Source organism: Tupaia chinensis, unplaced genomic scaffold (assembly GCF_000334495.1).
Source record: "Tupaia chinensis unplaced genomic scaffold, TupChi_1.0 Scaffold144260_1, whole genome shotgun sequence".
Classification (NCBI taxonomy): Eukaryota; Metazoa; Chordata; class Mammalia; order Scandentia; family Tupaiidae; genus Tupaia; species Tupaia belangeri.
Window position 1 is genome coordinate 17,232 of NW_006204118.1, and position 11,747 is coordinate 28,978.

The 11,747-nt window shown below is 36.3% G+C and overlaps 1 protein-coding gene and 1 pseudogene across 1 annotated transcript; both read right to left on the reverse strand.

Annotated features, from left to right (window-relative positions):
- Positions 1-599: 599 nt before the first annotated feature.
- Positions 600-1,550, reverse strand: LOC102478874 (olfactory receptor 52A1). Its single transcript, XM_006166456.1, has one exon. It carries the CDS (start codon positions 1,548-1,550, stop codon positions 600-602), a length of 951 nt encoding a protein of 316 aa, XP_006166518.1.
- Positions 1,551-6,045: 4,495 nt separating this feature from the next.
- On the reverse strand, positions 6,046-7,010 carry LOC102479302 (olfactory receptor 52A1-like; annotated as a pseudogene).
- Between the last annotated feature and the right edge of the window lie 4,737 nt (positions 7,011-11,747).

Below are 11,747 nucleotides of genomic sequence, written 5' to 3' on the forward strand. Positions count from 1 at the left end.
GTCTCTCCCTATCTCTCCAGCAAGGGCATGCACCCTATAACAAAAATAACTCTAAAAATAAACACACACACAGACATACACACACACACACACACATTTGCTGTGAGTTCTTCAAAAACATCTTCGCAGATTTCTTCTAAATTTTAGATAATTTATTTCTCAAAGATAAAACTAAACCTGTTTTTATCTTACCATACTCTAGATGCCATTAAATCAAATTTACTCAGCATTCTCATACCATCACCATACTCTGAACCTTTGAAATCATGGAACATGATGAACTAATGGGCAAGCTGCCTCTGGGTATTGAAGAAAGACATATAGATTTAGGAACAAGGAAGGAAGGAAAGGAGAAGAAATGTGAGTAGAAAAATGAAAGGCCAATAAAAATAATAGAAAATAAAAGAAAAGAATTTGAGACATATATACATACTTTTTACCCAAGTTTATCTCATATTAAGACTGTTCTTTCTTTGGAGAATAAAAATTTTTTAAGGCAGATGATTGTAAAATATCATCAAAACAGCACAAACAACACAAGTAATTTCCATTTAAAACAAGTAAATTTGTATTTGTTTTTTGGCATATTACTTGTTAAATCATTGCTGAGAGTCAATCTTCAGAATAAAAATCTGTGCAACCCGCTTCCGGATCTCTTTGGTCTTCACACCATAAACAATAGGGTTAAGGGCAGGGGGCACAAGCAGATAGATGGTAGACAGGAAGATGTGGGCATAGGGGGATACATGACCAAAACGGTGGCTGAGGAAGGAAAAAAAGGCAAGAATGTAAAACTCCATAAAGACAACAATATGAGCTGTACATGTATTGAATGCTTTGAGTCGTGCCTCTTTCTGGGGAAGACGGAAAACAGCCTGAAAAATTAGAATATAGGAGATGAAGACAAAGATCATGTCAAAACCTAGAATTGCAAAAGCCACAAAGAGCCCATATGACTTGTTAATATGGACATCTTCTGCAGCCAACTTAACCACGGCCATGTGCTCACAGTAAGAATGAACAATAACCACAGATTGGAATAGTTGCAGCCGCTTGAGTAGAATGGGTAAAATACCCACAAGTACAGTTGCCCGGATTGCTACTATCAGCATCACCCACACTAGAGAGAGAGGTGTGAGAATGGATGTATACCTCAAAGGATTACAGATGGCGACATAGCGGTCAAAGGCCATGGCCAACAGGATGCCAGACTCTACACCCTGCAATGCATGGATGAAGAAGAGCTGGGTAAGGCAGGCATCAAAAGCCATGGAGCAAGAGCCAAACCAGAAGATGGCCAACATCTTAGGAGCAATGGCTGCACAGAGACTTAGGTCAGTGGCAGCCAATACTGCCAAGAAGATGTACATCGGTTGGTGTAGACTGCGTTCCATAGGGATAACAATTAGCAAGAAGATGTTCCCCAGCAGAGCCACCAGGCACACTCCAAAAAAGGGAAATCCAATCCAAAACTGCACATGCTCTAGCCCTGGGATTCCAAGCAGAATCACTGTTCTTGGGTTCAGATATGACATGTTGGTGGCTCCCATGAGGCTTGTGAGTCCTTTATTCTCTCTTGGTCTTGATATCATTCAGAGCAAAAATCTAGATGGGTAGAAAGGACTGTGCTCTCCTCATATTTCCTCTCAGAATATGAAAATCATGGAAAATAAAACCATGTGACTGAATCTTTGGACATAAAGTTAGGGCAGTATCATAATAGAGCTGTTGGATATCATTTCACAAAGCCAATATGGGTATTTATGAACAAGAAATATGACCCAGTCTTCATCACTTAGAAATGATAGAATTAGAAACTATGATTCTAAGAGTTACAGTTTCTGCTAGTTTTCAGTGTCTTCTCAGATTGGGCCACAGATGGCAGCATTAGCTTTTTCAACAATGTCCAACTTCTAACTCCAGATATATTTCAGATTAATTGACCTTCCCCTATGACATTCAAAGGCATAGTATAGATTCTCAATCCCATAGCCCTCCAATTAGCCCATAGCTCAGAATCTTGAGGTAGTATTAGCCTCTCCCAGTCTTCACATTTTGTCTGCTTTGGGGAGTAAAATACTTCCTCTCACATCTTAGGAATTGATTCTCAATATGACGAGGTAAAGAGGTTTGATCATTCAACAGATAGCTGAATTACCTTTGTGCAAGCCAGTTAAGGAGGTTTTCAGTGTCGATAAGTAGGAATTACTGTTGTAAGTAGTGCCTGAGTATGTTTGGTTCACAGGATTGATTCTGGTTCATCAGTTTTTAATGATATAAAAGCAGAATGGAGTAGAAGGTGATATAACTATTCTCAGACCTAACAGAAGACAGCAAGTTGAAAGAGGGAAGACATCAGTTGAATTTATTGTTACTAGTCAGCAATGAAAGTTCTTAACATTTTTTAATACATTGTCCAACTTCACATTCACCCCAAATGTCTGATCATTTTATAATTTGCTTATCCTCTTTCTTTGGCAAACCACTAACTCAAGGTTAAGGCAATCTTACATGGTCTTTGATTTTTTTTTTATTAACCATTCTATAAACTTAGAATCATACAGAAGTTTTATACTCTCTTCTTTATGGTTTTGTTATAGACAAATATATTGACCAAATTGGAAGGATCACTTTGAGATTTTATACATTTTTTTAGGAGACTAGAAATGATATTTCTGTAAAAGTATATATAAGTCTCCAATGTAAGAAAATATAAAATATTTTAATAGTCCATGGAGGGTAGGAGAGATCATGTTATAAAAGCTTCTGATGCAGAAATATCACTAGGCTATGGCCAAGAAAATAAAGAGATACAGAATAAGACAACTAGAAATTTTTGTAACTCTATATGAAATGTAGTTAGGTGGAGAAAGTGGTAGATTCCCTAAAAGTAATTACTGAAAAAAATAATAACGTGTCACAAGCAGTTAAAAAAAAAAACAAACAATGTATCCTAGATAATCATTTATAAATTTCCTGGGATTCTAAGGATAAAAATTAAAATTTTCTCCAATCCCAACATAAAAGAAGATAATGCATTCATCACATTGATTGTCTTCTATATAGCATAATATGTAAAGTAGTGGAATATGAATTTAAAATGATAAAATATCTTCTATTGAGGGTTCTACTAGTTGCCTCACTATAAGTGGGAGGGTGATTTTCTTAATTACTTAGATTATTGTGAGGATTAAACAAGATTGCATATAAAAGTCACAATAGAAATTGCAAAAGTGAGTAAGTACTCAATGTCTGGCAGCTAGTCTCCACGGAAACTAGAGACATAAATTACAGAATATTTTTTATCTTTAAATGAATGAAGCCATGATAAAACTATTTTTTGGGTTAAAATTGGAAGAGGACTCTGAAATTTTTATCCTCATTTGACTCGTGCTACTAATTAATTGTGGCATGTCTGTTAAGTTTACCTCACATGCAATGGAAAAGATGGCACTAAATTACCTTTGCATCACTTCCATCTCCAAATAGCATCAGTCTAGTCTATCTCTCATATTAGTGGCTAAAAAATAACAAATAAAAGCAAAATCTGGATTTAGAGAAAAATGATGGTCATGCCAAAGAAAAGTTTGTAAATATAGGATTCAGGATGAAGACCATTTAATTATTTATCCTTTCCACTTTCTCTTAAAATTTGCTGCAATTAGAAACACTTAATTGTACACAGATCCCAGCACATTAAAGACACTCACCCAAATAAACAGAGAAACAATTGGAATGTAATGAAAATGGATGAAACAGATTTTTCTGCCAGATTTTGGATATAGAGAGATATTAATAGCTAAGTATTTTTCATCATGCTTTTATCTGTTCCTTTTCTCGATCTTTCCTATAATCTGAGCTGATCACCCGTTTTAGAATCTGAGCTGATCCCCCAGGGTGATGTTACAAAATCTGATCTCTAGAGAGGTCATCACACTTCAGAGACTCAATCTTACTTTGCAAGAGAAAGATATCATGCCATAAAGCTACAAGGATAGGAAGCTTTCAGTTTCATCATGAGAAGTTGTTTCCAAGGAATGAGAACTAGGAAATATGAAAATATGGTTCCATTGTAGAGCATGATCTAAGATCTTCAGAAGTGTGAGAAAAGAAAATTTGAAAAAAGGAGAATTTATAAACTGGAAAAGCAGAAGACAGTAATTTGGTCAACCTTCCGGCCTATTATTATTTTATTTATTTATTTATTTATTTATTTATTTATTGTTCATTTCGTATTCTTTTATACCAGTATTATTTGTCTTACAAAATGGATATTTCAACAGGTGAACATTTCTCCGTAGTACAGTTGATAAAACTACAAAATATCTTCAACAGATAATATCACATCTTTTTGTGCCATTAATACTTTGCCTCCCTATTTTTCTTCTAAATGTCCTTCCTCAGACCCTCCTCTTGCACACACACTATATCTGGTATTTACATCTATATGCTATGTTTCTATATCCTTCAGTCAATTAGTTTCAGTCATAGAGTGTGGACACTCAGCATATATTAAGTGGGGACATACAATGCCTCTCCTTCATAGCCTGGATTGCTTCACTCAGCAGTAAGTCTTCCATATTCATCCACTTCCTGTCAAAAGCCAGGGTTTTGTTGTTTTTTTATGACTGAGTAGTATTCCATTGAGTATATTTGCCACAGTTTTTCTATCCATTCATCTGTTCTAGATTTATAGTCTAAGGAAACAAAACAGTACTGTTTATCTTTGGAAATATAATTTTACTACAGATGCAACTTTTATAACCATAGCTACTCATATCACTGTTACTATCACCAATACTAATTCTAAAATAATTTGAAATCATTCTAGCATGTTGTAGCCCCAAACAAGTGACATTTTAATCTGCTTAGTAGCAAAATACTGCAGATTTAACACATTGCTTAAGTCAATTAGAAAATGTTTCATTTTCTGTTTTCTTTCTCTTTGAGACCATTTTGCAAACCTCAACGGCCTTATTTATGAAGTTTTACAGTGAGTACTTATACTCTAAATGACTATATTATCAGAATATTGTACTGGACAGGGAACCAACAGTTAGCGTAATGGCTATGTCGCTGGACTCCCACGTAGTCGACCACGGGTCACATCCCAGACCCGGTGACTTAAAAACTCACACCAGGTGCATGTGCGTGCACGCCCAAGATCCCGAGAGGAGAATGGAGGAGAAGGGATTGTGGCGTGACCATCCCCCTTGGGGGGTAATTTCTCGCTTTCTGTCTCTATGTCTCTCTCTGTCTGGAGAGCGCACACGCCCTATAGCGAAAACCTCTCAAAAAAAAAAAAGAATATTGTACTGGACATCTCTAGGTAATAAGTTTCACAGAATCTCAAAGAATATTTCAATTACAATATTGATATTCTAAATACAAAGGTATTCTTTTTTTTTTTTTTTTTGGAGAGGTTTTTGCTAGAGGGCACGTGCGCTCGCCAGACAGACAGAGAGAGAAACAGAAAGCGAGAAATCACCCCCTAGGGGAGATGGCCATGCCACAAACCCTTTTCCTCCATTCTCCTTTCGAGATCTTGGGCACGCACGCACATAAGCCTGGTGTGAGTTTAAGTCACTACGTGGGAGTCCAGCGACATAGCCATTATGCTAACTGCTGGTCCTACTACAAAGTTATTCTAATACAATTATTTTTTTCTGATAAAGACTCTCAACAAATTAGATAAAAAAGAAAAGTACTTCAATATAATGAAATCCATGTATCATAGTTAACATTATATTATTAGATGGAGAAAAGCTGAAAGCATTTCCTTTATGATCTAGAGCAAGACAAGGGTGCCCGCTTTCACCATTCTATTCAACATAGTAGGAGAAGCCTTGCCCAGGGCGATTATGAAAGAGAAGAAAATAACAACTATTCAATTGTGAGAAAAGGAAGTTTCAAATGTTCAATCCAGAAGGATAATGAACCACATTTTATTGTTTTTGACTAGACTATAACTGCGTTTTAAGACTATAAAACTTCAAATTTAATGATGACATTCGTACATTTGTAACTTTTCAAAAGTGATAAAAATTAAGTTTTAAGTATTGATGTGTTAATCCTGGATCCACAATTTACAAGAAAAATCTGTGCCACACGCTTACGAATTACCATATTTTTTACACCATAGACAATAGGGTTGAGTGCAGGTGGCACAAGGAGGTAGATGGTCGATAGAAGAATGTGGGTCGAGGGAGCAACATGTCCAAAACGGTGACTAAAGAAAGAGAAAAAGGCAAGAATATAAAACTCAAGAAAGACAAAAATATGAGCTGTGCATGTATTAAATGCTTTGAGCCGTGCCTCCTTTTGCTGTAGACGAAACACAGCCTGAAAAATCAAGACATAGGATACAATGATAAAAATCATGTCAAATCCCAGAATGGTAAAACCCACAAAAAGACCACATGTTTTGTTGATTCGGACATCTTCTGCAGACAGCTTGACCACAGCCATGTGTTCACAGTAAGAATGGGCAATGACAGTGGAATGGAAAACATGCAGCCTTTTGATTAGAACAGGCAGCAAACCAACCAGCACTGCTGCTCGAATTGCCACCACCACTATCACGCGACCGAGGACAGAAGGTGTGAGGATGGATGTGTGCCTCAAAGGATCACAGATTGCAATGTAGCGGTCAAAGGCCATGGCCAGCAGGATGCCAGACTCCATGCACTGCAAGGCATGGATGAAGAACAGCTGGGCGAGGCAAGCATCAAAGGTCATAGAGCAGGATCTAAACCAAAAGATGGCCAACATCTTGGGAGCAATGGCTGCACAGAGTCCTACGTCAGTTGCTGCCAGAGCAGCCAGGAAGATGGAAATAGGCCGGTGCAGGCTGCGCTCTGCTGGAATGATGACCAGCAAGACAACGTTTCCCAGAAGAGCCACTAAGCACACGGCACAAAAAGGGAACCCAATCCAAAACTGCACGGAATGCCAATCAAGGTCACAGTTCTGGGGTTCAAGTATGACATGTTGATGGGTGTCATAGATGTTAATATCCTGTCTTCTCACCTCCAATTCTGATACCTGCAGAAGAGATATTGGAAGGAAAATAAAAAGGTCTCAGCCCTCACAATCATTCGACCACTATTATGCAACTATATTGTGCATTGAGATAATAAATTTCATCCTGTGGATGAGATTTGACCAGATTTTCCTGAGGTTCTATAATACATGTCAAGATAGTGAAAACAACCAACTCTGTAAAACTTCACTAGAGTCATGTAGGTGATGAAACAGGTGAAAGTTTCAGAATTTATGATATAATTCCTGTGGAAATGGAGATCATATCATTGAGAGTACTTATTGTTTGCATCGCTTCTTGATTAATTTGCAAGAAATACCATTGATTTTCAGGGATGAGTCTCTTTTCAATGAGCCTCACTACTGGCCTGAGGTCACAAGTTATCTATCCTTGAGTCATTGACATTTGTTCCCAAATGGGGTTCGTTATACAAGAGTCTTAGTTTTCTTATATTAATTCATTAAATTCATTATATCAATTCTTTCATTAAAATATTGAATACTATGCTATTTTCCAGAGCCCTCGGTGGAATCTGAAGTGAAGAATCTTCTTTGGGAGATGACGGGGGAAGCTGGTTCTTCAAGCATATTAAAGCCCATTTACAATAGGTGGATTTGTCAAGAGGAATAGAAAATGTGGAATAGACTTGCTTCTTGACTTGTAGGTAAGAACAAGCATATAGAACATAGAATAGAGAGGTGATATTTTATCAGTATTTATAAGATTTTTAAAAAATAAGAAAAAGAAGAATATGAATACATCAAGTTACAAAAAAAAATAGGGTATTACATAGTCAAAAGCAGAAGCTGGCTAGTTTAAGCAGACCCTGAAGATGGATTAGTGTGCATGTATGTCTGTGTGCATTTGTGCGTGTGTGTGTGTATGTTTTTAGAGACTAAAGACCATCAGGTCACTGGACCCCTTCAGCTCTGATCAAGAATTCATATCCTACTTGGTAATATGGATTTTCTACTCTCCATTTAGAATAACTTTACAATATATTATGGGTAATTAGCTATAGTTTGAATTCTGAAGATCCTTTGAATACAATGCCCACCTCTTAATACCTTCCTCACTCTACCATCTTTCTAGATTTTGACTAATATTCTTCTTATAATCATAGGATTTAAATGTGTTGAATAAAACCTTCTTCTCCCATTAGTTTCATTAATCATGCTCTAGATTTTGAACTATTTCAAATTCTTCTCAAATCTGTCCAAACCCAAACACTAATTCCAGTCTCACCCATAAAAATTTCATCTGAGCTGATCACATTCATACACCATGGAAAAGGAAGCCCTTTATGTATAGTAATAAAGAATGCTCCTGTTTCTCTTTGGATATCAATTTCTTGAAAAATAACAATAAATGATTCATCTTCACATGAAATGCATCGTTAGGATTATAAAACATTTTTTGTATCTATGATTCCGATTGAAAGAAAAAAATTGGTGAAAAGACATAGGGATCTCTTTGCCCGTGATCTGGCAACAATACTAATGAATGAAAGGTGATGAGAAAAAAATCTAATTACGTGTTAAAGCAATAAACATTGCTGTAAAACATTTTTTCTTTGATGTTTACATGTGGCATTTCGGGATATGTGGTGGGAGACAAGGTGAAATACATGACATTTCTAATAATATGTAAGTTACCAGAATTATAGGAGCTGGAGGAGAAAGAGATCTTGTATGCTCAGACCATATATATTTCCTCAATAAGTCAATAATTACCCAATAGTGTACAGGCAAAAATAAATATACTTACCCCCCACTTCCTTGATGATAATGTCTTTATCAAATTACTGTCCCATTACTAAATAAATTATTAGACTCTAGGGTGCAAAAATCAGAAAGATGACCATGTTGCTAAACCTGGTTCTCCCAATTATGACTTATGGTATCTTACCTAAGTGCCTATACACAGTTTACTCATCTGTAAAGTAAGGACCTTGACTTCATCTACCTCAGTACTAAGTGACATAATGTAAAAACCAGGCCATTGTCTAAAACAATTAAAATACTTAATATTTGGTAGCTTATGAAAAATTTTGACAGCACAAACAGGCTGAGGAATATTAGGGAGAGATAAAAACACAAGATAATGAAAACTTTTTTTTTTTTTGAGAGATTTTTGCTATAGGGCGCGTGTGCTCGCCAGACAGACAGAGAGAGACAGAGAGACAGAAAGCAAGAAATCACCCCCAATGGGGATGGCCATCCCGCAATCCCTTCTCTTCCATTCTCCTCTCGGGATCTTGGGTACCCACGCACACATGCCCAGCGTGAGTTTAAGCCACCGAGTCCGGGACTCGAACCATGGTCGACTACGTGGGAGTCCAGCGACATAGCCATTATTGCTAACTGCTGGTCCAGCTAATGAAAACCTTTTAATGAAAGAAATAAAGAAAAGAACATTTCTACAGGCAAAGAGTAGTTTTTGTTTTGTTTTTCTTATCATCTCATATGTATGACTCGACATTCTTCTAAGCAGTCATCAATGACCAGAGTTGAAATAAAAAGGTGAATTCCAAATTAGATTGCAGATCTTTTTAAATTAAAAAGATCATATAATTTAAGAAAAAAAATACAGTTCTTACTTCTCCTTTATAAGCTTTGTGAGTACATAGGAATTTAGTAGGGATAAAGGATACATCCAAATTTGTTAAACTCAGTTTCTACAATAGAAAATGAGTTTGATGACTGTTCACTTTTTTTTTTCCTTTAATGTTTTTTTCATAGAGCACGTGTGCTTGTCAGAGAGAGACAGAGAGAAAGAAAGTGAGACATAAAAGCATTGAAAATTGTACACTAGAGACAAAGTGGAAGAAGAATGTGAGGGGGAGGAGCATAGGAAAGGAAATTTGGGGGAAAAATTAGGGAGGTAGGACATTTGTAGGACCTAGATATGGTTTATTATCTGTTGATAAGGATGTGTATAGTATTCTCAACTGGATTGGACTGAGGTGTATATCCTGCTGGATAAAGTCTCTTTACAATCTAAATGATATATAGAAATTGAATGTATAAATAATAATATATTTTTAAAAATAAATTAAAAAGAAAAGAAAGTGAGAAATCACTCACCACGGAGAGATAGAAACACCACAAGCCCTTCTCCTCCATTCTCTTTTAGGGATTTTAGGCACTCCCACACATGCATCTAGGGTGATTTTTAAGGCCACTGGATCCAAGATCAAACCATGGTTGGCCATGTGGGAGTCCAGTGCCTTAACCACTATGCCACCAGCTGGTCTTGACAAACCACTTTTTAAAACATCCTAACGATTATCATATAGGGATTGTCTCATTTCTACTAAATGAGTGAAAGAGGAAAACAAGGTATAAAAATAGATGATCCCCATCAGAGGCAGGGGGACAGACAGAAGGTTGAGGCATCCATTGACCTGACAGAGACAAAATTGAGCTCCTGAGCAAATGCATTAGATACTGAGTCTTTCAATTGCCTGTCTTTTCTACTTTCTCTGTGACTCAAACACCTGCCATATTTCCACAAACATTGTCTACAAGTTATCCTTTTTCACTTCTGATAAACTAGGGAACACTAGAATCTATAATTGGGATCCAATCAACTAGAATTCTAACAACATGTACAAACTTGCTTACATCATTGATTTTAGTAGAGCTAAAAATGCAAGATATTATTCAATTGTCAAGGAAAATATTTTAACTTCAAGTCACATTTATCTAGTCCCTTCTTCTTCTTTATGAAAAATTTTAAGAAATATGAAAAATTACAGAGGAAACATGGACAAAAAACAATAGAGTAAGGCAAGATTTTCAACCCAGATTCTATTCATTTTTTCTAAAATAAACTGCCATGATAGCCTCCTTATCCACTTCCACTTACCTGGAGAGTGCTGAGGACTGACTGCTCGGGCATGTGGACAGGCTGCTTGTAGCAACTTGTTTCCTCTAATATTTCCAGCAAATGCAGATAGTAACAAAAGACACAGATGTTTCTTAAAGCCTGGTCTAATCCCAGAGCACCGTCATCCTTCTGACGTCCCCAGAGTATCACTGTCCTTTTTTTAAAATTAATTATTTTTTATTTATATTATTTTATTCATACCAACTGTCTACACTCTATCACTGTCCTTTGAACCTCAGATTTATTTATTAGGAAAAGTTGGTCTCAGACTTATAATACAGATGGGGTCAGAAAATTATCTGAATTTTAGAATAAATGCATCACCCAGGAATATAAACTAAAAAGTATCTGCTCTTGGGTTAAATACAGAGCAAGCTGATTCTGAGCTCATTAGGAGAAAGATCAAGAGAAAGTAAGAGATGATTTATTTAGATGTATAAGGACAAATAATTATCTTTTCTGTCCTCTGTCATTTGTCAAAGTCTAACTGGGAGGAAGGGCTACTATTATGAAGGCAACCACTTAATGATGGTACTCCTGTTGCCCCATATTTCATAGTAACCTTAAGTTTTGAATAAAACTTGAATTCCTTTTGTTAAAATGACAAAATTGTCTAAGTTTCTTCTGTTAATTGAGACATCAGATAACTGACCATTGTCTGCTTCACTTCTGGATAGAATTTAACATCCATTATAATGTACATCTATATCTGTTCAGAAGACACAGGAAACAAGTTTCATATGGTATTATCCATGATATGATGTTTTCCTGCCCAACAACATGAATAAGATACATGTCTCTCTCTATATATATA